This window comes from Syngnathoides biaculeatus, chromosome 8 (genome assembly GCF_019802595.1).
Source record: "Syngnathoides biaculeatus isolate LvHL_M chromosome 8, ASM1980259v1, whole genome shotgun sequence".
In the NCBI taxonomy this organism is placed as follows: Eukaryota; Metazoa; Chordata; class Actinopteri; order Syngnathiformes; family Syngnathidae; genus Syngnathoides; species Syngnathoides biaculeatus.
Genome location: NC_084647.1, coordinates 10317892 through 10345863, shown reverse-complemented (window position 1 = coordinate 10345863; position 27972 = coordinate 10317892). Strand labels below are relative to the sequence as shown.

Here is a 27972-nt window from a genome sequence, read left to right as displayed (position 1 = left end):
GTGATTTAAAAAAAAACAACAAAAAAAAACCTTCAGTCAATTGACCCCCCCCCCCACACTAAACATGTATGTCATGTCATACTAGGGCAGCTCCAACTACTGAGAAATTCTTCGAGAGTTGTTTACATAATTGGCCAATAAAGCGGATTCTGACGTTAGCGTGGAGTGAGTTGAATTATTGTTTTTTTCCTTGCAATAACAAATCAATTTCTCAGCAGATCGCAATTCAACTGATAAACTTCAAGACATTTTCATTCAATGCCAGTTTTCAGAAAATACCGTTATGAACTTAAACATAGTGCGCGTGCAAAAAACCTAAATTTCGATATGCTTTCATAAGAGCCACATGAAAACGGGCTGAGACGTATGCGGTTCAAGAGCCGCGGATTGACCACCCCTGAACTAGAGTTCACTCATTTCAAATAATAAATGAGTTTGCTTAAAATCAATTTTCAAAGATGCTTATTTACAGAGAAATTTTGATTGAAAACGTGCAAACAACAAAGGCATAAGCCAAAAAATACATTGGGGGATATGGGCAGGAATTTTTTTTAAATCATAAAATAAATTGTGCAATCTAGAAGACTGAATAGTACAACAGGGCAAAATAAAACTTCACACAGAAACATGTACACTTCTGAAGTACATGAGTAATTTAAAATTATATTTGCCTCATTTCTTCGCGTTTTGTTATGGCCTCCAAAGCCATTAAGCCAGCGCCATCTCAAGCAGCTCCTGATGCCTGCTTCAAGATGTGCTATAGCTCCTCTTTAAGCACTCGCAGTCTGGAAAACCAACTAAAATCAGTCTAACTTTTATTTTTTACCATTACTAGTTTAAAAGGGTAATAGCACAGGATCCTCCAGGAAAATATTAAGTGTTTGTATTGACCATTTCTGAATTTGAACTTTGTTCATTCTTTGTTGTGACAATCCCTAACAACGGCGTGTCACTTAATACATTGAACATTAACTTCCATAGAACATTAACATCCATAGACTAGGTTAATGCAGCCACCTTTCCCAATACAAAATGTACTAGATCGTCATCTCGTCACTGTTAGGTGTAAATCACGGTTCCGCAGGGTCCATAACCCACAGTACCTAAACGCAAAAATACAAAAGACCAATGCAACAAATATGACACTAGGTGATTGGATGATCAAAAAATGATGCTTAAAGGTAAGAGTAGCAATAGAGTATTGTCTCCTCCAGAGGTGGGTAGTGTAACCAAATATTGTATTCAAGAGAAGTTGCTTGACAATGTGACTCATGTAGTGGTCCAATAATTACTTGAGTAATAAGTACACAGTGAAATAAAGTATTGAAGTATTGAGTAAATAGCGAGTACCTTCAGATTTCTTAACCACAACACAAATAAAAACACAAATTGTGCAAATTCTGGTATTGGTGTGTGTGTACACAGCTAAAACTACAATAAAACATCCACCATTTACTGCGAGGTGTTTTCTCAAAATAAGCTACGTTCTGCCATATTTGGGCAAACCATGCCAGACAAATAATACATGAAAGCTATTTGTCAAAATGTAAAGCCACAACATTGGTATGATAACGACCTTCCGTATGAGGTCATGAATTTCTGACATTTGATTGGTGAAATTAGCCATAAACGCTAATAGCTTATGGGATTGGCGCAAACAGCTTACAATGTGGAAATCAAACCCGTAGTCATGCGAACAAATAAATTTTAAAATTTTCACAAATAAAAATAAAAAAAAAAAAAATCAGTAAGTGACACATAGATCATTGTAATGAAGTAAAAGTACCATTACATTTCAACTACAGAAGAGGCAGAAGTGTTTTTCTCTGGTCTCGTAAACTCCTGTGACTAATCTAAAAGCAGGTCCCTGGAAAACAGGCAGAACACCCGGCTGACACATGCGTAGCTTAGTCCACAGCGGAATAATATCCAGAAATTACACATATGTGGAAGGTGGATTGTGGAAAAGACCTTAATGCCAGCATTTAAAGGGTATGAAACACCCTCTGATGACAACACCTACCCCTCAAAAAAGATCAGACAAGCGAATAATTTGCATGTATGGATTCTCCAGTCTACTATCAACGCCAAATTATCACGTTCGTTGAAGCTGCAAAATGTTCACCCAGCAAGGTGGCATGTAAAAGTGATTGATGCCATTATCTTTCACGTTTATGACACAGCAAACATCAGACCATTGGATTCCTCTATAACAGTGACTTACTTGTAAGTTTCATTAAGCCAAGCCAGTCTGCAATTGAAAAATCTTATGGCACAACAACAAACAAAAATGTCAAACTGGATACATTACTGTATGAACTTCCTGCCATCTAATGGAATAGTATTTGTCGTCTGTCACTATGCCTGACTAGCACAAACAGATGAATATAAATTACTTGTTGGTAAGCATTTTTTGACCAATAAAGTAAAATTTGTTTTCCAACGGCACACTATTGTTGGTTGGGAACCACTACTCTAAAAGACTAAACAACACAAGGGTCTTTTTTTATTTACAAACCTTAGCACAATTTTTACATGGGAAAAAAAACCCTTAATGAATCAGTTTAGTGTCACACCTATATTTAAAAAAAACGTTTTCACCTTTACACAGAGTAGTTCAACTTTGTGTGGTAATCTGTTAAGGGGCTACTGTCATGAATTGGATGATTTTTAGTGTGTTATTAATGAAAAAAAGTCAGCCAATATGGGCCCATGTGTTTTTTTTCCCCCACCACAAAACATGATTGTGACGTATACAGCTTATTGTAACTCCCACCATGAAAATCCTCAAGGGATTTGTTTTCGAGAAGAAGCAGGAAGTGACGTAAAGGACAGCGGCGCCCCCTCGTGGACTCGTTTGTTTCCATTAGTTTTACCTGCGTGAAGGAAGCACGTTGTTCCTTCGTGTTAGCCAAAATGGTGGCTCATTGCATTGCTGGACGTTGCTTGAACACTCGGGAGAATGGATTTACCCTTCATAAGTTTGCAAGAGACCCGGTTCGTTGTGAAAAATGGATTGCACAGATGCAGAGGACGAGAGCTTAGTGGGTTTCAAATAAGAGGTAGGTGTGTATACAGCTACTAAAAATAAGTTTGGGGCGGACCACGTAATCTGTCTCTCATAACGTAACAAAAGATCCACGTACAAAATATGTCAATGTGCGCGTCGGGCTGCTGAACAGACGGCGGAAAATCTGAAGAACCCAGCCAAGAATGCCTCACTCAACCGTGTGCGCGCAGTAAAGACGGTGTTCATCACGTACTGCGGCAGCTATGAACAACCCCCTAAAGCAGCATCGCTCGGTTCTGTCATAAGCCACACCAGCCGGCTGCGATGGCTCATCTCCGGGTGACGTCACAGACGGAGGATGCAGCCAATATGGACACCACTTGGATATCGTAGAATGACACTTTTGCAACTTTGCGCATGGATGATGCTCACATTTATTTTTTTGTGTAGACATTGAAGTGAATAATGTTATATGTATTTTTCATTACAATATCTATTTTAGAATGTTTATAGGGATGACACTTGGGCTTTAAACACTGTACTACATGCAAGGGGACACAACAGGAAGCGCACCACAATCTGGTATCGCTGCGACGAGCACAAACCCTTGACGGTCTTAACTTCTTGCAAACCGGGATCAGGTATTCAAGTCTGTTTGCCAAACCCTCCATCTAGTCTCCTATCTCCGTCAGTTTTACATGGTGGCTCTGTAGACGCCGAGTTCCCTCAAAGCTCCCACACATCTCACCTGCAACTTCTCATTTTTTATCTGTACCAGCACATATTTTACAATTCACGACTTCACTTCACTGCGCATGAACTCCAAAAGGGGTTTCAACTACCCTGGATTTCTGGCTCTGTAGGGAACATAGGCAATTAACCATACACAGTTGAAACAGATAGGCTATAAACTTCTTGGATCAATTTAGTGATCTTCGGATGAAAGGATAGTATGCAATGTTTTGGTCCAAAGTATTTACTCCATGCATGGAAGAGTTGAACGCAACAACACACAATGGCTTGAAATGACAACCCTCATCTTTGTGTCCCTTCTGCAAAACCTTAACCTTCTTTATCCTATCTTGGTGGCAAGTTGTCACCATTCTCAATAACTGCTTGTCCTGCCAGGCTACTACCATCACCCTCTCTTTGTGTCGCACAACTTTTTTTCCCACCCCCAACTCATACCCACCTAATCTTCCTCGCACAGTGCTACAGAATTGTAGGAATCATCCATATGTAATGTACTGTATAACCTTGACCTTCCAGAGGATCAAATAGAGAGAAAACTATCTCTGACATAGTACGAGCTTCTCCCAATATCAGGCTGCCTATTGAAGCAGTACCCTGTGGCGGAGTTACATAGTATGTAGGATTTGATTCCATATTTCACAGGCTTTTTTGGGTTGTACAGTCAGATACACGCCCTCGCCACAGCATCATACCCTCAACGCGAATGTTTTGCCTCTGTTGATACATCTCCTTGAACTTTTCACAATGTATTCAAACACTGGGGGGCTTTTGTACAATTTGTCAGCATCATGCTGTAATTTGTGATCTTTGAATTGAAGGAATTGCCAGTTAATTTGAAATCTGTTCCTTGACATAGTTTTTCTGAAATGAGGTTACGTATACCTCATCCACACTCCAGTAAAGTGCAATGCTTGGCTTTTTAACATAACCGGTGAGAAAAGAGTGCAAAGAAAGCTTTCAGCCCTGGGACTGACACCAGTTCCCACGCATGAACTCTGCTTTGTGGCAACCTCTCAGACTGTGCTTGAAAATACTGAGTCGCATACAGGTTGGTTTGATCCGCAATATGTTGGAGCAGCTCGTCAATTAAGAACAACTCCAGAAAGTCATATGGCAGATTGAAATCCATTTCTGCAGCAGCACTCCGGGGTCCAGGAGTTGCAGTGAAGCAGAATTTATTTGGTTGCCAGTCAGCTTCATACCAGTCACAATCTTCCTCAAAGGCTCTTCTCCATATCTGACCTGTAAATGGTAGAAATATTAATTACCATAAACATACCTTTAAAAAATTGATGCTACAACGTGCAGAAATATATTTTACCTTCCTTATGCCTCCTAACAGGAATAGAAGTGGAATCTCTGCTTAATCCAGGACTTGTAAATCATACAAATATATACAATTACCATTTTTCTTTGCACTATTCTTATTGCACTATGTGACGTGGAGAAGAGCTTTTTACCTTCCATCTTCAGCCTGCCAACTGGAACGTGACCTCTCCTGGGTACAATCTGTAAAATGGAAAATTCCTTCACATCAGAACAAGTGTGAGACAAAACTGCTTTAATATGACATGAGTTGAAGGAGAGGAGGGGTGGTCGGGTGGAAGTTGATGGGTCAAATCAATGCAATGGACTCTATGCACGCAGCACTTGTGTTAAAGTGGCATCCGCAAGTAAACGCATAACGATGATGACAATCGCTTCAAAGTAAACTTGCCTGTCTCATGGAAAGTAGGATATGTTACTGTTAACGTATTACCTTTATAATTGGTACTGATATCCAACTATTAGCGTAGTGATGAAAGGATCCATATTTTATTTGTGGCATGTGCAGTTTCACAGTACATGCAGTCGTATATGTACTTACACATGCACAGATTAATATTTAAAACGCGACTCAATTAAATTTGGTTTATAGGGTACATCTCAATAAATTATAACGTGACAGATCAATTGATGTAGTTCAATTAAGTGAAACTCGTGTAGATATAATACGCAGTTTTAATTTTTTTTTTAGTAGATAGGTATAGTTTTTAATCCTATCTTACACGAAACAAAATCCCCAATTTATGATCTCTAGAAAAATTATGTAACGAAGAAAAAAAAATTTTAAAAATTAGACAAGAATATGCTATCTAAAAAGTATTTTCCCAAGGTTTGAAGAATCTATATAAAGCTTGACTTGATATAAAAACAAGAAAGTTGGGCGTAGGGGAAAACTTTTCTAGCGTATTTTTATTGAGATGTACCTGTAGAACACAAACCAACAGCTGTAACAAAGTGCTGTACATAAAGATTGAACATAAATAGAATAGAAATAATTTATTGCCATTGTGTGGTGCAGATACAACGAAATTTAGTTTACGGGAAAAAACAAAACATGACAAGCATATACGACTGGCAGGATAATGTTCCCACGTCTCGAGTTTCTCGAGCCCATGACTGGAGTTTTGTGACGGAATGACTGGCTCGACCAGCAGGACCCGAGCAGCACCAAGTGGGGAAGGAGACGGAGCTTCGACCACCGTCGACTCTTGCTGAGATGGTGAAATTTTTTCGGCGAAAGTTAACTTCCAATCTCCTTTGCGGTACCAGGTCACTGTTAAACGTGTAAAAATAAAAAGCCGAGTTCAATTGCTGAACAAGCGGGCGGTACACCGCAGTGTTCAATGAAGGAGCTATCGCGGTCTTTAAAAAGTAAAAACTCGCAATGAACTTTCGGGCTTCAAACAATCCAGCACGCAACTAATGAATGTACGTTTTACAAAACGTCACGATATCATACATTTAACGAACGTTATTTTTCTGTCAAACGGCTCACAGAATTTTTAAACATATGGTCATTCAGTGGAAACTGATGACACCTAACCATATAACCATAATTGCTTAATATGTTTCTGTGCATATGGTCCATTACACCTTCTACTCCTTTATCAAAGCAAAAAATTGGCTAGCTAGCAAGATTGGGCTTACCTTAATGTCTTTCTGGAGAATCTAGAGATGAGGCTCTGCTGCTCTGTGTGGATCGAGATGGTAACCACGCAAAGGAATGTAGGCCAGGTTCGCTGAATTCCATTGAGCCGGATTTGTCAGTGGTACATAGCAGCGTGACCTATGTTCACTTTCATCACTTGGCCCAGGGTTGATCATGTCACCTCGCGCACCCCCACCCACCGCTTAGAGATTTAAATAGTCTAGTTTTATCTTTTAAACCTCTAAGTTCAAGTCCTACCTGGAGGAAAGGTGTTACTTTGTAACATTAAGAAGTGCTCAATCTCAATAAATAGCAATGAAATATGGGGTGCCCTTAGGGTCAGTTCTTGAACCCCTCCTGTGCATTGCTGGTACTAAATATCTGGACTAACTATTTAAAAAAACAAAATCCTAGTCAGAAACCTTGGGACTCCAACTTGACTTTCATATAAAATAATGAAAACTGCCTTATACCATCTGAAGAACATAACTATCCAGAGTGAAGGCTTGCAAGTGTAAGGCAGACCAGGAGAATCTTATTTCATCAACCTTGTAATGGCAGACGCAGCTACAGCCTGAATCAAACTGATTTCAACATTCCATTGTCATGAAAAAATCTCTATGGTGTGGAAATTTTGAATGCAGTTATATTATTGTTCAAATTAAGTTACTCTGCAATAATACAGTTCCAGGTGGACCTATGTGACCCTATACACTTATTTCAGTGTTTTGAGACTACATGACACGATACTTAAGCAATTAGCATAATGCTATTCCGTCTTTTCCTACCCACTCCTTGCCAACCCTTTGTGACAAGGTCAACGCTACATAAAAATGGTAAGAAATGTACTGTATTTTCCAGACTACAAGCTGCTACTTTTTTCCCAGCACTGTGAACCTGTGCAGGCTATGAAACGATGCAGACAAAATGTTTGGGGTTTTTCGTCACTTGCACCTATAAGTTCAACAGGGTTCACACTCGCTGTGACCCAAAAAAATTTAAGGGCTTTTTAGGGGCCGACACGAAAAATTTAGGGCCATCGTGGCAAATCAAGATTAAGGAAAAAAGACTCACCCAATGGTGCCATCAACCATTATTGGTTCATCAAAGGTTCCATTACCTCAGTACCTGTCACGGTGATCACCTGTCACGCCTTGTGGTAGTTCTCATTGATATGACAGTGGTAGTTTTTAGCAATATCACTGTCTGGAAACATGACTGCAAACACTTTTGAATTATTTTCACAAGATATGTAACTGTAATGGGTGCAGATCACGTTTAAAGTCCACACGATCTCTCCCTTTAATGAGTCTGTTTTCGTGTATTCAACTACGTTCACAGAGCCTGACTTCTGGCTAGTTGAAGTCGATGTCTGGACAACTGTCGGTGCGCATGCACTGCCAGTACTGGTGCTTGGTTTATCCCTACTACTGCCTGAAGTTGATGCTTAATTATCTTGATATTTTGACAGAAACAGATTCATACTAACAGAAGATGAGACAGTCTTCGCCAGATCAGCGTTTCTCCTGTTTTTCTGGTGCGACTCCAGTGCTTTGACACCCATCTTTCCAAGCTGGTAACTGTTTGCACAGATGACAGTAGAACGTGCTGATATTTTGGATCTCGACGAATCCAGCTCCAAAACTCTTTACTTTCAACCCAAGCATCTTGAAAAATGTACTTCCCCATGATACAAGTATTCTTATTGGATCAATCAAAGAACTATGCTATGAAGACAGTGAAATGCCTTCTCACAAAAACAAACAATGGAATATCAACGACAAGATGGCGACAATAAGAAAAATGTGAACACAATGACTTCCCTTGGGAATTTCCGGCTGTTTTGGACACCAGACGGATCTCTATTTTTTTTAAATAAAAGATTAATTTTTTAGGGAGAATTTTGGCAGTAGAGGTCCTCTCTTTGATTTTTTTTTAATTTAAGGCATTTTTAAGGGCTTGACCAGTTTTCTGTGAATTTTAAGGACTTTTAGGGGCCCTTAAATGGACCCTCAGAAATGTAGGGGTTTTTAGGGACTTTTAGGGCCGCGTATGAACCCTGTTTAAACATGCAACAAAACTTCAAATGTAATGGTTAAAACATGACTGCTCCCTATAATGTATTAGGGTTTGGGCATGCACCTTCCAGGTGTAGGTAAGGCAGGTTTATTTGTAAAGCACAATTCAACAAGGTGATTCAAAGTGCTTTACAAAGACATCAAAACAAATATAAACATGATTGATTACAAAAAAAAGAGAATAGAAATCTTGTAAAATCACCAGTTAAAATATTACATTTATAAAAGGAACAGTAGAAGACACTCCCCCAAAAGTATAGAAGAAGAAGAAGCTACTTCTGGTTAAAAAAAAAAAAAAAAAAAGACTGCTCGGTAACAGTAGATAGGAGAATTATTTTCCCACCCAAAAAAAAAAGCATTGCTTGTTTTGGATGAGGGCCCATACAACAGATTCTATAAAAAGAGCCATCAAGAGATCAAACTCAATTCCAGCTGTGATTACAGGAGGCACAACCTTTTTCAGCCACTGAACTTCAGTGTGAATCATGCTTTACAAGCGACACTCTGCTGAGTTGAAAGTATGAATGAGGACAGGGGAGAAATATTTCACAAAAACTCGTTGTACAAGAAGCTCATCCTTTTCTGAGGTCTGCAAGTGGAACTCAAACGTGCGGATCAGTGTGAAAGAATCTACAATAAATGGATTTTGAAAAGATGGACTGCTAAGTGAGGGGAATAGCACAACTTCAACAGTAACTCAAGATAAAAATGACTAAGTGCGACAAAGACTGAAACAGTGTGACAGAGACTTTCTGAGGCTCTCCAACTCAGATACTGAAGACGACAAGTAGTGGTTTCAATGAACAGGAGGATGAATAAAGAATGAGTTTTCTGTTACGTTTGAGCCATTTTACTGCCATGTTACAATCACTGGAAACAAGGTATGAAAATAAATTGTGTGACGACCTAATTTCACAATGTACATATATATCCATTGTGGATATATAGTGTGACTAAGGTGCGGTCCTTACCAGGACTTGAGTATGACGTATGACAAGAATGTAAAAATACAAAAATTCAAGGTAATTGTTGGAGAGACACCTTTCTGCTTGCCGAGTGCCCTTGAGCAAAGCATTGTCCACACCAACCTGGCTCAAGTGGTACACTGTAACACAATTTTCTGTGGAGCTTCACAATGAATTTGCAGATACGTGTGAGATCTGGTTCAGCGTGATGTTTGCAAATTCATTTATATATCTGAGTGGGAGTTGAATTTCCCTTTGAGAATTTTTATTTTTATTTTTTTAAATCCCTAACTTCAGTGAAGATTAATTGACTGTAGTGACTAAACCGATGACAAGGAGTACATAAATGTACAGCTCAGTAGCTTCACATTCTTCATCAGGCATCTCTTTAGAGGGGGTACCCCTGTTGTTACTAGATTTGAAATTTCTGCTGAAGGTATCGACCTGTCTTTTGTCTTTCTTTGAATTAATGAAAACTGTTGCAGGTACTCTTCTCTGCAAGGTTTTTATAGACTTCAATAGCTCCGTCAATGGAGTTTTGAAACTGTAATGCCCGGGACATTTGGGGATCCCAATCTTCTGCCATTCTCTGCAGTTGTTTAGCCACTCTCACCATTGTTGCCAGCCGTTCAAGTGATAGAATGGAGTCGACTTCCTCTTCTGGAGCCTTGTCTTCCTCCTCCTCGCTTGGATCATTTGTGAGTTCAATCAAGTCTTCGTCTGACAGTGGACCTGAGTGCGCATCGACCAGGTCATTGATGTTCTCATAAGTCATGTCATCGAAGCCTTCTCCTAGCAGCTTAGCCAGTTTCACAGACTCATCTACAGCCATATTACAAATCTCATCAGGAGAGAAACCTTCATAGTCCTGGACACAATTAGGCCAGAGCTTTTTCCAACAAGAATTTACTGTTTTCTTTTTTATCTCCTTCACAGACTTTTGGATATTTTGAAGACACGAAGCAATTGTGTAATCACGCCAACACACCTTAAATGTTACGTTTTCATCATAATCCATTGCTTCCACGAGGTGCTCTAGGAGGTTTCGTGTGTACAGAGCCTTGAATGCACGCATGACGCCTTGAGCCATTGGTTGAATCAGTGATGTGCGTCGCGGGAGGAACTCTATCCGCACACCTTCGTAGGATAAGTCCAGCGCATGGCCCTCTGCATTGTCAATCAGCAACAGCACCTTGAATTGTAGCCCCATCTCAGCAAAGTACAACTTCACTGCCGGAATGAAGCATTGGCGGAACCATTTACAAACGAGGACTTTAGAAATGAAAGCCTTGGAGCTATGCATCCAATAAACTGGCAGCAGCTTTTTAGTTTTGGTCTTTAGTTCCCTGGGATTCTTGTACTTATAAATTAGTCCTGGCTTTATCATGTGGCCAGCAGCATTGCCACACATTATCAGACACAATCTTTCTTTTTGAGCTTTGAATTCAGAGCCTCCCACTTCCTCATTCGTGATGAACGAATAAGAAGGCACTCTCTTCCAATACAAGCCAGTTTCATCCATGTTGAAGACTTGTTCTGGCTTGTAACCTCCCCCTTTGACAATAGTCATGAAAGTCTCTGTGTACTTGTCTGCTTTCTGAACCATGGATGCAGCGGCTTCACCATGCAGTGAAAGGTTCTTGAGATTGAAGCGATTTGTAAATCTAACAAACCAACCCTTACTGGCCACAAATTTAGTGGGGCTGGCTTTAGATTCTTTAGACCGTCCATGTTCTTTGCAAACATCATCCGCATTTGCAAACATGGCGTAGAGCTGCTGTGCTCTCTCTCTGATGTTCATGTCGAAATGAATATTTTTCTTCCTGCAGTCTGTGATCCAAAGGGCCAACGCAGATTCCATCCGAACAATGACTTGGTTTTGAGAGGTTGCCAGCCTTTTTGCTGATAGGTTGAAGGAAACTGATGCAGTGGTTCTTATTTTCTTTTCATCTTTTTTGATGCAGCGTATCGTTGATTCGTTTAAACCGTAATGGCGAGCTACGGCTGCATAACTCCATCCTTCCTGAAGTATATCCAGGAGTTGTATCTTCTGCTGAATGGTCAGCATCTTCCTGTGGCGCTTAGGCACACGACCAGACACCTTCGAAGATGCAGGATACTTGTGGGCCACCATAGTAGTAGAGCTTAAAATGAAACAAAAAGTGATGATGCTGCGAGTTGTTCTGTCTGGGATATCTCCCATCAGAACCCAAGAGGTTGAAAATACCACAAAACTGCTTAAATATTAAAATTATATGCATTCTGACCCTTTGTTGCATTTTACTCAGTATTTGTTGACAATGGTAATGTAAAAAGTTAAGAAAAAAAAACGACTACAAATCAGAGATTGTCGCAATATTGCTGAGATTTTCGCAAAACATGAAATAGCAGCGCGTTGTAGGTGAGCTGCAATATAATAAACCCAATTCCAATTATGTTGGGATATTCTGCAAAACCTAAAATACAGAATCCAAAGCTTTCCAAATCCTTCAACCAACATTAACTACAATACATCAAAAAAGATAAGTTCAAAATGATGAACGTTATTGTCTGTTAGCAAATATTCTCTCGTGTTGAATTTGATGCCTGCAAGACATTCCTAAAAGGCTTGGACAGGGGCATCAACAAAAAACTGGAAAAGTTGAAGAATGCTCATAAAAACAGCTGAAACATTTTGCACGTGAAGAGGTTGACTGGAAACAGTTGAGTGTCTCTAAGTATAAAGGGATCATTCATAAAAAGGCTGAGTTCATAAGAAAGGGTGGAACAAGTTTCCACTTTGTGAATGATGAGCAAATAGTCCAGAAGTTTAAGACTTTTCCAACTTTGTTTTGAGGAATTATCTGCAGTCCATAATATTAGTAGATTCTGAAAATCCAGAGAAATCTCTGCATGTAAACAGCAAGGCTGAAAACCACTGCTGAATTTCTGACCCACAAACCCACAGCCAGCAATGGATTAAAAGCTGCATCAGTATCAAAGTACATTGCCACATGGGCGAGGGAACACCTCAGAAACCATTGTCAGTTTGTTGCTACATCTACATCAAGTTAAAACAGTACGATGCAAAAATAAAGCCATACAACAACATCGAGAAACACAGCCATCTTTTCCGGGCTCAGGCTTATCAGAGATGGACTGACAATTTGTGTAGTGGCGTGTTAGTGCCCATAGCATGCGTGATTTATACATCTGTGAAGGCACCATTAATCCTGAAAAGTATGTAAAAACAGGTTATGGAACTGTTTCCTGAGCCCACAATGAGCACTGCCAACGCCCCTGCCAGAGGAAAAACTCAACTCAGTTGTGGTGAGGGGAAAATCGAAGAAAACCATACAATTACAAACAGACATTTTAGCAGTGCACTTACAGATCACATGCCTGTCCTCGCAACTATTTATTTTACACGCACACACAGACTACTGCAAGTCCTGTCAAAATATTCATGTCAGCTTTCCAGCACTATGCAGAAAAAAAAAACATGCATTGATGCAATGGGGAAAGATGATTTGAAACCTATATTTTTTGAGTTAAGTGGGTGGTCATGGATATAATATAACTAGCAATTCAAGGCACCACTCTATTAAATGTGGACTCCTTACGTTGCAGTTTCACTGAGGGCCTCTCTTGGCTTAAAGAACTGACCATCAAACTTCCTCTTCAGACATTCAATTTTGGTCAACTTATGAATGAATACCTCTTCTCCTCACGATGCTCATAGTAGTTGTAGCCCCTGCTCTCCTCATGTGGTCGCTTTCGGCCATGGTGTCCGCTTCTTTCGGACTCCATCTGTTCTCCCAAACTTCCACCTTCTTGTCCGTGTTTTTGGTCAACTCGCACAGCGTCGCCAGCCGCCTCTGGGACGTCCTCGATTTTAATCTCTTCTTTTATTTCTATAATAAAGGAATAGGAACGTGAGCATCATTGGCCAATATATGGACCAATACATGTTATATTTCTAATGGAGAAATTGAAATTCAACATGCCCATTTTCTTGCATACCTTCTTCAGCTCTCTATTATGGGACGAACAACATCAAAACCCTGGCTAATAAATAGTAATTGAGTCCTTATGCCTGGATCAGACTAGAATTTGAGTATTTCCAATTTTAATGCTTCTTGCACTGTACATTGTTTTTAATTGTACTTTTGTTTTTTTAATATAGAGGGTTTTTTTTTACCTGTTTTGAATGTTTTATCACTTTGTATTAAAATCCTTTTGATCATGTAAAGGACATTGAGTTATCTTATGTAAGAAATGCGCGATACAAATAAATTTGCTTTGCTTACAAGATAAAGCCGCTCATCCATTTTCTACCACTTATCCGAGGTCAGGTCGCAGGGAGAGTAGTTTTAGCGAGGCCAGCCGAGAGACAAAGTCTCTCCAATGTGTCCTGGGTCATCCCCGGGGTCTCTTTCTGGAGGGACGTCCCAAAGAGGCATCCAAAGCAGATGCCCCAGCCACCTCATCTGGGTCCTCTCAAAGCAGAGGAGAAGCGGCTTGACTGAGCCGGATGACTCCAGGATGACCGAGCTTCTGACCCCATCTCTAAAGGAGATCTCTGACAGTCCGCGGAAGAAACTCATTTTGGCCGCTTGTATCCAGGATCTTGTTCATGACCCACAAATCGTGACCACAGGTGAGGGCAGGAACATAGATCAACCAATAATTTGAGAGCTTTGTCTTTCAACTTAGCTCCCTCTTTACCACAACAGACTGCACAGATGCTGGTCCGATCCACCTGTCAATCTCCCATTCGATTCTTCTGTCACTTGTGAACAAGACCCAAAGATAGTTGAACTCCTTCACTTTGCGCAGGATCGCATCGCCGACCTGGTGAAGGCACGCCACCCTTTTCTGGATGAGGACCATGGTCTCAGATTTGGAGGTGCTGATTCTCATCCAACCTGCTTCACACTCTGCTCCAAACCGCTCAAGATAGATCATGGCTTGATGAAGCCAAAGAACCACATCATCTGCAAAAAGCAGAAATTCAATACTGAGGCCACCAAATCAGAGTGAGTACTTGACAGCTCCACCCTTCTCTTCACTAGTGTGCGCAAGACGTGGCAGCAAGTCAAATGAACCGACCAAAACGTTGATCATTGAAGTGCGACCTACAGTGTCCTAGTGCACGTGGATACCCCCATATCTGAACATGGTGTTCGTTATGGACAATCAGTGATGAGCACAGAAGTACAGCAACAGAACCATCTCAGGTTCTGATCAGGGGGCATTCTTCCCAATCAAGCCCTTCCAGGTCTCACTGTCATTGCCCAGGTGAGCATTGAAGTCTCCCAGCAGAATGATGGAGTCCCCAGCGGGAGCGCTCTACAGCACTCCCTCTAAGGACTCCAAAAAGGGTGGGTACCCTGAACTGTCCTTTGTTGCATTTGCACAAACAGGACCCGTGAAAGCTCTCCTCTCGTCTACCAGGGTGAACCCCAACGTACAGGCGACGAGCCGGAGGGGCAATAAATATACCCACACCTACTCGGCACCGCTCACCGTGGGCAACTCCAGAGTGGAACAGAATCCAACCCCTCTAAAGAGGACTGATACCAGAACCCAAGCGCAGGCATGAGCATTTCATGGAAACGATCGTTCCGTTACCGTGTCGTTACCCAGCCGGAAAAAACACGGAACCGAAAGTCTGTTTCTCAGATCTCTGGGCTTACTTTTGATAAAATTCAGCCATGTGTGGAATGTAAAACAAGTTCTCAACAAAATACAACAATCTGTTTAAAACAAACCTACATGAACCTATTTATTTTTAATGATTAATACGCCCAGCTTTGTCAGTGTGGTTTACAAACAGCACCGGTTTCCACTTCTACGCTACGCATGCGCAAGGTCGAGTTATTCATATCCGGGTCACTCAAACGCTAGTCAAACATGTCGGTTGCTAAGCGTAAAAGACAAAATGCTCATGCCTGCTAAGGCTTTATTTTGAAGTACATGTAAAAACCGGCTCCCATGAGCATTATCAATGGGAACCGAAAAATCGTTTCCCAGGACAAAAATCAACGGAACCGAAAGATCGGTTACCATATTTGCCGAAATCCTCATGCCTGCAAGCGGTGTGTGAAGTCAAGTCCAACTATATCGAATTGGAACTTCTCGACCTCGCACACCAGCTCGGGCTCCTCTCCTGCCAGAGAGGTGACATCCCACTTCCCTAGAGCCAGTTTCTGAAGCCTGGGTTCGGATCACCAAGGTCCCCGACTTCGGGAACTGCATAGTTTAGGCTGCACCTGACCCCTATGCCCCGTCCCACAAGTGTTGAGCTCTTTTGTGCTGTGCCCGGACGAGCCACATGGCTGCAAAACACCGTCATATTAATGTACAAAGTAAAGTTGTACGTAAATTATTTTATATTTATTCAACTAATAAAACTCAACTTCACAGGTAACCGACAAGAAAAAAAAGCAGCAAGTAAAATAATACCTGTAAATTTAAGACCCGGTCTGTACACCTTTGCCTCTAAGGTAAAGTCCAAGCATGAAAAATATGATTTAAAAAAAAAAAAAAAAAAAAAAGGGGGGGTTAATTGAACATAAGTAATTTTCCACAGACTAGGAAGAATATACCCCTGTGAGTATTACCGTTCTATCAATTCCTATCGTTTGTGTGGGAATATTTGTTTGACGGTAAATCCCACTGGTGGCTTCTAATTGTGAATTGGGTTTTCCATTGAATGTTAGCATAAGCCTTGCCATGTGTCTAAAAAGACCTTTTGGGATTTAGATATACAATTAACTCCAAACAAAGCATGCTCATGGAGAACAGAGCAACATATCCTACACGTTTGTTCGTTCAAGCAACAGGTGCATTAAGGGTGCTTTTACAATGCATTAGACATATTAATGGTCTTGTTTGATTGTCATGTTTTTAAATGGTACTGAGAGGACAAAATCATGGTAAAATTTCAATTTCAAACGCAGTCCGACAGTAGGTATGACTGTGTGTTAGGTGCATGTGTCCACAAAGACTTTGGATGGGTCTGGATCAATCTTTGCTTCTCGTGGCAGGGCTTTGTAGGGATATTACTGGAATTTACCTCAATGGTCCCAGCACTTTTATTTTGTTACTACTGTTTGTAAACAAAATTGTCACTATTTGAGAAAATGCAATACAGTAACTGGCTCGATACAGTTTTAATGCCATGACAACAAATTTGTGTCCATCACAGAACGCGTCAAAATCTATCACTATCCTGTTGTCATAGCCCTAAAGTCCTAAATCCATCCATTCATTCATTTTCAAGCCGCTAATCCAGACAACAGTTGCTGGAGTGCTGGAGCCTATCCCAGCTAAATTAGGGGAAAAGGCAGACTACATCCTGAACAGGTCGCCAGTCAGTCGCGGGGCACACAGATACCATCACTGAGCACGTGTCAATAAATACGGAATTTACTTTTGTGAAATACACATATACTTCATAAACAGAGGACTCCTTTCATAATGAGTTCAATGGACCCCTCCGTGTATGTTGCGCAATCCGCGTCACTGACCAATCAGAGGCCAGAGATCTGCATAATCTCAGACTCAAATCTCAGACAACGCTGGCTGGATGGTCCAGTATAGCTTAAATAATGCAATGAATACCCAATGCATAGACATGGTGCTTAGGTTTAATTGACCCCTCTGTAGAAATTGCGCAATCCGCGTCACTGACCAATCAGAGGCCAGAGATCTGCATAAACCACGCCCCTTTTGGACCCGCAGTTTTCTCAGACAACGCTGCATGGTCCAGTATAGCTTCTGTTGGCGGTTTATCGCGTATTTGGGTTCTTTAACAATAGATATGGTAAAGAAGTGTAGTCACGGACTTTATAATAGTGACAACAGGTATCCTGAAAGGCTAGTTGGTACAGTTCAATTCAAACCGAAGACCCAGTACGAAAAATGTCTTTGATGGATCAAACTTTGTGTAAGACCGCATCATCAACTGAATCCATCTAAAATCAACCGGAACAGAAGACTGAGTACGAAAAATATCTTTGATGGATAAAACTTTGAGGAAGACCGCATGATCAACTGAATCCATCAACCGGAACAGAAATGTTTGCACGAAGGTAAGTCCTATATTTAATTTTCAATACATGTCTCATGTAAATCAATTAGCAGTTCTTCGCTTGCATAATATAGCTACGTGTGAATGATTGACACACTTGATCTGTGTTGAGCGATATTTTGCGATGATCTGACTGCACAAACGTGTCGCTTTGTTCGCGGCTAGGGTAAACCGGACTGTGTTAGCACGAAGGTATGCCCTATATTTGATTTTCAATACATGTCTCATATAAATGAATTAGCAGTTCTTCGCTTGCATAATATAGCTACGTGTGAATGATTGTTTTTTTCCTTCATACGGTGGTTCATAAACGGCTATACAGATACATATACAGATTCTGCACACAAGTGTGATATGTAACACGAAAATAGGAAACTGTCAATGACGAATTCGTCTTTGGGTTATAATATATTATATTATGTGGCTTCTCGGTCTTCCTCTGACTCTGGAAAGACCTCGCGCTAATATCAATGGTTTCTCCGTCGATATGCATGTAAATACCATTGAAATACCGCTCGCTGAAATACTTTAAGCCCTGCTGTATGCTTTTCAACGATATTTCACTGTTAGCTAAGAATGCGAGTGAAAAATCAGCCGGTAAATTGGACAGTTTCGCTCTATTCTTTTCTTGCAGCGCCGATATTTTTGCCAATTGTTTGTCTGACGTCAGCGCACGTGGCGGGACGTCACTTCAGGAGGCGTGGTTAAGTGCCCTGTACGGAGGGGTCAATTGAATTAGACTTCATGCACCTTGTTTGACATCAACATTTCCCTCCTCCTTTGGTTCAGGTTTGACGACAGCCTCTGCAACGGTAGCGGTTTGGTCAAGGCTTGGATCGGCGGCGAAGTCTGGCATGCTGTGGCCAGAATCTGATGCTGGCTGACTCTCGTATGGCAGCTTGCATTCACTATCTGGCTCAGCCTCTTCTTCCTCATAGTAGCCGCCCGAATCTCTGCCTTCGTCGTCCTCAAAAAGTGCATCGCCATTGCCTTCAGCAAAGGAATCTGATGTGAATACACAGAAGAAAAAGAAAAAAAATATCTTATAGGAGATGCATTTGCAACCATCTATCTTTGTGTGCTATTTCCTGTATCCACTTTTCCTGCAGAAATTATTCATAAATCATTATTGTGTGGCTAATAAATGTTATCTTCTATTATACATATTTATGATATTAATATTAATGCATATTCCTGACAGAGTATCAACCGGGCCGATTATCAAGGACAATATTTGGTATTTTGGCACATATACGCAGTCTTTTTTGGCAGATAATCGTCCAAATTAAAATGTGGTCAAACTGGGGTGTTGTGGCTAGTTTTACAGAAGAGTAAATTCACACTATTTAACTTCACACAAATTAGTACAAGACATTATAAGCCTCCCATTCTGACTGTGATTCTCTGGGTTCAAATGCGATTCTTTCGGTGAAAAGTTGACCTGAAATTTAATTAATGTGCCAATATCTGTTAAATAGCAATAAGGGAGTAAATTTTCCCTACGTTGAAATATTAATTTTTGATAACATGTTAAGGTGACATCACATTTTTAAGTGCCCATAAACTAGTCTGGTGATGCAGAGTTAGAGCATTGAAAAAAAAAAAAAATCTATAACAAATTAAAAAACACAATCATTTAATAAAGAAATTAAGATTGAAATGAAAATTCAAACATGACTCTACAGACTCGCTTTTTCTATTGGGAGCACTGGACCATAAATTGTCATCTTACATAATTGGAGATACTGTATCTTTACATGAAACAAAGATTAAGGAAAAGTTATACCTGCAAACTATTGTACTCACTATAATGTTTGTAACAGGCAGTGGCTGAATAAACAAGGATGGGAATGTAAATGCTGTAATCTGAATCTTTGAATGAGCCATGTAACTTCAATGGATGACACCGATCTGACCACCGTCCATACGTCTGATGTTGCTCCCGGTGGTCAAAGGGGGCACTCACAGGCCTAGTGTGTTTGCTCAGACACGTAAAAAATTAGAGGGAATGTTGGTCTTGACATTAATTGACGTGTTTATTTCATGAACGTTGGTAACAAAAGAAGCCTGATCCTAAAGAATCAGTATTCACCCGGGAAACAGGAAATGCAAGTTAACCATACTGAGCACGTTCCGAAGTGATGCCAAAAGCACGTTCCTAGCTGCTTCACATACTGCGAGCGCATTTACTTCGAAAGTCATCAACATTATGAGCCATGTCAAAGTAAATTCAGTTACACTGAAAACATTTCTGGGATATAACACAGGTAATCTTTCAGTATCTAACTATAAGAAATATGAGATTGTGATTTACTTTGACTTGATCTAAATTCTAACAGACTAGTCTGCCTATATAGCGAAACGCTGTCATTTCCTCCCGTGGTACCGCGTTTTCTTGAAGTTGAAAACTTCCCCTCTACATGCTTTAGGAAGATATAGATCTACTGCTAGCTTGCTAGTTCAATGGATGGACAATAGATAGCGATGATATTATGTAATAACTACATGCTCGGATATAACAAGTCACTAACTTATTTTAAGGTCTTGAGATTCCAACCCTAATCACACCCGCAACTTTATCTGCGGACATGACTGGTGGACCATACTCATAACTTTATATCTGCGGGCATGACTGACCACAACTGTACATTTTTCAAATGTGAGTGACTCCATACTGTAATGTTTTGTTTGACCCGACTAATTAGAATACACAATTTGACTAGTGTAGTTATTTCCAACATTTATAGAGCCAAGGCACATTTTATAATTGGAATAAAAACAATGTCACAGCACACAACAAACAAAAATGTCACAAGAAGTGGGATACATTAAATTATTGGATGCATTTCCTGACATCTCAAAAGAAGACAATTCATTTGTTCTGTCACTATGCCTCACTGGCATAAATACAGTATATGAACAAAGATAAATTATCTTAAATATTTTCAGAGCACTTAAGTACACAAGTATTTACAGTAAATGAGCAGGTCATTTACATAGACATTACTCCATGTTGTGATCCGACGGGTGATTCGTTATTTTATTTTTTTTTTTTAAACTTGTTGGTCGGCCACAAAAATCCTTATCGTGTAAATTCTAATTGTGACGGAGTAAAAGAACCATTTTATTGTAACGGCAGAACCTCACACCGATGCACTTTCATATAAATTCCCAGCGGAGTAACTGAGTCAAATTTAGAAATTATATTTGTGTGTGCATGGTGGACACGCGGAATGTATCTATCTACCAGCCAGCGTTCAAGGAGGAGTAAACAGCCTATGATGAATGTGATGAAGCTTTGAAAGTAATCTGAGAAACAAATTTAACTACTTAATGGAAAACTCCCTATTAATTCAGTGGGGCTCGGGGGTGGACATCCCATAACTTGTCTATCAAGGAATGTACATTAAAGTAGTATAAATGTTCATTAAAAGTGAAATTTTAGCAGAAAGTTGACTGATCACCAGAGGTGTACAGTAAAAACACCATGTTATTTCAATGGTTATGGTAGTCCTTTGTTTGTGGTTAATTTTATAAAGGATTATCATTGAATCTCTTTCCATACTTTGTGTCCTTTTGAGACAGATTGCAACGTCTAACACGCAGTAAAAATGAAACCTATGACCTGTTCTTTTAAGGTCTACGGACATGTAAAGCATGATTTTCTGTAAGTCTTAAAAATAAAAAAAAAATTAAAAAAAGGCAGCTGCAATGGACCCGCCTGTTTTTTCACCACACGTCATGATTGTGTGGTATACGGATTTTTGCATCTCTCACCATGAAAATCCTGCTAAGGCATTTGTGTTTGAGAAAAACCAGGAAGTGACTTTTTTTTTCTCAGTAACGGTATTGAGTGTTTATATTGGTCTATACCTATTGTACCGGCGAAAATTTACTTGTCTTCTCCCCCCCACCCCCATCGAGTTAGCCAAAAAGCCAGTTCGTTGTATTATTGGAGTTTGAACGAACACTCGGGAGGATGGATTCACTCTTCACGCTTTTCCAAAACACCCAGTTTGTCATGAAAAATGGATTGCACAGGTGCAAAAGACGAGAGCTTTGTGGGTTCTACATGACCGGTAGGTGTGTTTAGAGCTATTTATAAAAAAAAAAAAAAAAAAAAAGTGGTGGGGGACTAGTTTGTCTCACAGTTTATAGCATATGTTATGTGTGAATTTAGAATAAATCCCTTTGATCAGACAAGACAATTTAATCACACACGCAAAACAGTACAACACAAAACGAGAAAAATAGAAGTACAAAGACAGTTTCGTCGCGTGTAACACCAGCTAACTAGACGTATAGTCACCAAACTCAAACTCCTCCGAAAGCAGCAATAATAAAAAGCTCAATTCGCGTCAGACGATATAATCCTCTCAGAACGTAACCGCCGTAGCCATGTCATATCACCGGTCGCCGCAGTTAGCTGCCGTTCCACCCGATGCAGAGGTGAGTCGAGCCAGGAGGCTGTCTAGCCCGTGTTGTCACACTGCTGGCGGAAAGGAGCTCCCCTCCCACCCGCGCCTGGGCACCCCTGACATACTTACTTCACCCGGCCTGGGTCCTACTGAGTACGCTACATACACAAGACTTGTACAAGAGTTAGGAAATCGAACAATTATAGACCTGTCATTTGAAATATTTCATCGGGTTCCTCGTCCGTCCGGGAGTCTGTTAGTTAGAAGTGATCTGCATATCATATAAATATGGCTCAAAACGAGAGGGTAATATTGGCCCGGTCACTTCACTCGATTGTGAGATGTTCTCTTCTTCAAAACGAGCTTCCGTGTCAGAAGGGGCGTCGAACAAAATCTGAAAATCTCTGTTGTTCGTCTCCCATAGCAGCTGGCACAGCGTCTTCTCAATGGTGACTGTCCCAGTGTGACATCTGTAAATGACGTTGCAGGCAATATGGCCGCCACTGCGATGTCGAGTGAGACTTCCGCAACTTTGCACATGAATGACACGCTCTCAGCTGGGGGTTTTTTTTTGTTTTGTATAGACAATGAAGTGAATAACATTACATGTAGTTTTCATAACAATATCTATAGACTGTTTTCGACTGATGTCACACACCTTCCGATCTAGAACGTGGGCGTCATCTTTGTTTGGTGAATTCACTTTAACACACGTAACTAACCAGAAGTAATTTCAGAAAGGCGTATGAATGAAAGCGCACTGCTATACTATCAGTTGCTCAAACAGACATTTAAAGAGTCTTTCTTTGGACTGCCAGCTGTGATCAATTACCAGTGCGAGAAAACTGAGCAGTGAGCACCCAAACGGCGACAATTGTGGCTGTCTCGTATTAGCAGAGCTGATCTAGCAGCCAAGCACAATACTCGTGTGTGAATGCAATGCTTGTCTCTAAAATCTGTATTTTCTGTTTCATTATAATAAGTTTGCAAAAGGAGTTACCACACAGCTAGCTGTTTTGTGAGTTGAGCTAAAAATGTAGCCGAGGAAGTGGAGAAAAAGGTGCGGGGCTCCACTTGGGACTCGTCCCGGTTGACCTCTCCCTCTCTCAGTAACAAAAACAATAATATACACCTCTTTTGTTGTTATAATCAACATAATTTAACAACGCAGACTATACTCACGCAATACAGATTTAAATTCCATTGTGCAGTACACTAACCTAAGCAGTGTGGTGACACAGGTTGCTTACAATAGATACCGCCGCATGACGAACCAAGCGATTGATGAATTGACTGTCGGGCTCCAGACCTTTGTAATTCTTTAGTTGGTCCATGGTGTACGCACTTGTCGAGAAGGAGATAATTGACGATCTCTGGATAGGTTACCGCCGCCCATAGTTATGTGCTCCAAGGTATATGGGTCAATATTGTCGAACAAAGCACACTTCTTGTCTTAACAGTTTCTTGAAACAACATCTAATCAGGCCCCATAAATTTCTCTTGTCTTTTTAGCCACCATGGATCACTTTTAACAGTTGTACGAACATTTGTGTAAATCCAAAAGCACTAGAATGAAAGGCGCGTCTGTAGAGTGAACCCATCCAACACGGCCAGGTGCCCCGGATGTGGTCACGTTGTCGAAAAAAAAAAGGCTATTTTAAAATGTATATGGGGATGTCGGTGGACCTTTAAGGGAAACTTTAAAAAAAAAAGTTTTAAACCGTACTTTACCTTGTTGCTCTTGCGCTTCGTCCTCATCATCCGGGAAGTCATCGTCGCCCTGCTCCTCGCCTCCTACTCCGCCAGGCGACTCCGCCAGCGCTTCCTCTTCCATCGCCGCCTTGAGCCGCTCCACCAGCTCCGCCTTCAGGCCTTTCGCATCGAGGCCGCGGCGCTGGAGCTCGTCCCTCAATTCGTTTACTTTCAGTTTCTTCACGTCGAAACTCATCGCGTTTCCTGGCGTTTTCGTGCAGTATAAATGCTGGGGGGGAAAGCGAGCTGATGAGAGACTGCGAAGTTTTCCGTGCTGAGTTGAACTTGCAAGGCTGATACATTGGCGCGCCATTACTGGAACGTTCAGGCTAACATACAAACATTTGGTATTTAGCTTCATAGCTACCAAAACACGCAACAAGGGGAAGCTTCGCCCTAAAATCGCGATTACAATTAATGTTAGACAAAAATCAACTATTCGCAAACGCATGTAACGCCACTCGTTTGCCATTTTCGAATGCTCGTTTATCGCATTCGATGTTAGCTACCGAGCATAGCACAAGGAGGGCAATCGCAGTGCAGCGAGAGCTGAAGCTTTCCGCGCGAAAATAGCAATTCGCAAATGTACATGGGTCTTGCATGCAAACTGAATACCGAGGGTCATTCGCATCAATAATAACAAATGTTACGCGTCAAATTATGGATGGAATTCCAGCCGTGGCCTACCTCCTCCGACAAGTCTGGCGGGCACTGAATGCGTTGTACAGTAGTGGAAGAGAACGAAGATTCACGACTCCCCCCTAGTGGCCTATCCAGACACTTAATGGAAGGACGGACATTACGTCAGCACACATTTTGCCCTCGTTTTTTGGAAAAAAATAATTTTGATCCTTTTTAACAATTACAAACTACGCCATACAATTGGAGTGTTTCAATATAAAGATGTGAGGAAAACGTAGCGGAATGTTAGCTGTTTCCGGCCACCGGAAGTATTGCCCGCCAACAATCGCTCGTTGGCCGCCATCTTTGTACTCCCAAAATGCGTGAAGGACATGGTTTACAGGTTGGATTATGACGGGATTTTTCCTCAAATTTTGGCATGTAGAATTAAAACTAGTCGTGTGAGCTTGATATTTTTTTCAGTCCTGGTAACATGAAGGATTTTGTAATTCGATTTGGTAAGCCAAAAAAGGCTAAGTGCAAAGGAAAGACATAACACCGTGACTACCAAGAAACCTTGCATATTACCCAGGGCCCGATTTCCGTGACATGTTCACTTTTCCCAAAATACGCTGTGAAGCACTATCATCATAACAGCAAAAAGCTAAGCATTTTTTGTCATAAAAACATTACATTTTAAGTCAATCAGTTAGATATTGAAGACTATTTTACTTTTATTGCACTTTCCTTATTTGCTTAAATATGACCTTATATATTTAATCAACGGATAAAGTGTTGCCCATTTGCTAATCAGAGAAGGATGTGTTGTGGAGCCGGTGGTTGTCCTTGATCTTTGTACGCAGAAAATCGGCTGGCGCTATCCTCCTCTTGCAGGCATTGCCGTGGAGACGAACGACACGAGATAAGGATCGGAAAGTTACCATCCCGGCCCAGGACCAGACTGCAGGGGGGGGGGCAGCCACTTCTACCATGGACTCATACATATAAAAACCTTGTGTTACTGGGCAGCTTTTGTCTTCTTCTTTGGCTATCCTGCCAGAAGACACACGTCTCGTGTGCGGCAGATACCGAGATAAGACCCGGACGTCTGAGTAGCACATTCCTTTGTAATAAATCCATTTGCTAACTTTTTCTAATCATTGGTCATATCTTCCTCGATTCATGAACACGCGTAGGGTCCAGACTCGCAAATCCCTACAATTTATATAATTGGAAATAAGGACTCACAATGGGAAAATACGTTACGCATTGTTCATTTGTTGTCTCTGTGACGTCCTATTTCAGAGAGAAAATTTAAACTTGTTTCCTCATATTTGAAAATCAAATTCAATTTACAGAGTTCTGTATTTTGAAATTCATCAAGAATTTCACAGAAAATGTGTTTGCCTGCTTATCCACTGATGACATTTTGGAAAATATTTACATCGGTTTTTCGTGAAAAACCGTATGCCAATAAAGGTGAAGCAGAGTGAACAGTGAACAACAACGGTAAACAAAATTTTGTTCAATTGAATTAAGCTCATGAGAAAAAAAAAACTCTTTACAAACAAACTTTAACAGTGTTAAAGTAAATCTTTCTAACTTACCTGTGGAATGTTTTCTCACAGAGGATTTTGTTGCTACCTGGTTCAGGCACAGGCCCACTTCCTACACTCTGGAGCAGATAGTGGGCACTGTCTGGGATGATGGTGGTTCTGGGAGGCAGTTTTGCAGGGCGCGGTGTGGCGGTCCTCTCTCCCAGTGGTTGTCCCACGGGAATGGGTCAGGCCTGCAGGAGCCCATACATCCATTTTCCCACACTACTTATCCTCACCAGTCACAACTGCGCTGGAGTTTATCCTAGATGCCTCTGGGCGAGAGGCAGGGGACCCCGTGAACTGGTTGCCAGTCACTTGCAGGGGACATAAACCATTAACACATTCTCATGTACAGGCAATCTGGAGTCCGACCATGCATGTTTTGGGGGATTTATTCAAAGGAGTGACTCAAATGACCAAGAGTGGCTCTATCTACCAAATAAATTTATGACAGAAAATGAAGTTTCAGATGAACCCCTCATTCCCTGAATTAGGAGCAGCCCCTGATGCTCTTGTCCACTGTGAGTGGGCATATGCAGACGTGTATTCTCAGATTATTAAAGCCTTTTAATTAAACAGTGCTTCTCAAAACAGACAAAAAAAAAAAAAAAAAAAAATCAGCTAACAGGTGAGTGAGCAGGAAACCCAGGTATTATACACTGGTGTCAGTGATTCTGTACACAAAGGGAAAAAAATAAATAGCTGGATGTAAAATGGGATGTGGATGTTTGGTAGCTGTGAACTAAGGAGTGTCTCTTGGGATGAGTTTTCAGTCTTAATGATTCCATCAAAAACGTGAGCGCCACAAAATTGATCTGCTGTGGCAGATGAACGAGAGATTTTCAGATTTTTCTGACACCCTTTCTGAGACTGAAGCTCTTTTTGAAGAGAACATCTCAGAAGCAAGTAAAGTGATTGGGGCCATATAACCCTATTGTTTTGCGATATTAGACGATATGCAGATCACTTCTGATGGACTCCCCGACAGACAGATGAGGAACCCTGTGAAATATTCAAAATGACTGGCCCATAATTATTTGATTTCCTAACCCTTTTACAAGTCATGAATGTAGCATACTCAGGAGGACCCACACCGGGCGAAGTACGTACATCAGGGGTGCCCAGACACCGATGATCATGGGGCGGGGAGCTCCTTTCCCCTCCCTGTCAGCCGTGTGACAACACGGGCCAGACAGCCTCCTGGCTCAACCCACCTCTGCGTCGGGTGGAATGGAAGCTAACTGCGATATGACTCAGCTCCTTTCTCCTCCCGAACAGTGGGCCACCGACTAACGGCCACACTGCCTTCCTGGAACATTCGCTGGAAATAACATTTGCTCCAGGTTTGGCCAGGTCGCTCATGTTACACGCTACTAAACTGTCTATTTCTATTTTGTTTTGTCTTGGTTACAAGTGTTATAGTTTGCTAGTTTGACCAAGGACGTTTATTCTAAATTAACATGCCATAAACAGAAATTAACCCCCCACCCCCTCTTTTTTTAATAGCTCTGTACACACCTGTCATTTAAAACCCACAAAGCTTGCAAATTTCTCACTGGTAAAACAGGTACAATCAAACCCACCACTGTAAGAGGCTGGGGGAGGGGAAAAAAAAAAAGTCACTTCCTGGTTCTTTTCCAACAAATAATGTTGGCATATGCCTTGAGAATTTTCATGGGGGGGGCAACATTCTGATGTGCTGTAAACAAACTGATGTGTCTGTTCT

The 27972-nt window shown here is 41.0% G+C and overlaps 1 protein-coding gene across 2 annotated transcripts in view; it reads right to left on the bottom strand.

Moving 5' to 3' along the window:
* hnrnpul1 (heterogeneous nuclear ribonucleoprotein U-like 1) overlaps positions 1-25679 on the bottom strand; it is a 52942-nt gene extending 27263 nt beyond the window's left edge. The window contains exons 1-5 of one of the 2 annotated variants that reach the window (XM_061826806.1): positions 24715-25679; positions 24007-24256; positions 18608-18862; positions 13478-13673; positions 9107-11924 (exon numbers count right to left, since the gene is read on the bottom strand). In XM_061826806.1, the coding sequence (XP_061682790.1) occupies positions 10247-11924; positions 13478-13673; positions 18608-18862; positions 24007-24223 (2346 nt within the window). In that variant the 5' untranslated portion in view covers positions 24224-24256; positions 24715-25679 and the 3' untranslated portion in view covers positions 9107-10246. Of the gene's footprint in view, positions 1-9106; positions 11925-13477; positions 13674-18607; positions 18863-24006; positions 24257-24714 lie in introns of those variants that run through there. The other variant, XM_061826807.1, reaches the window with a different exon arrangement.
* Positions 25680-27972: the final 2293 nt, after the last annotated feature.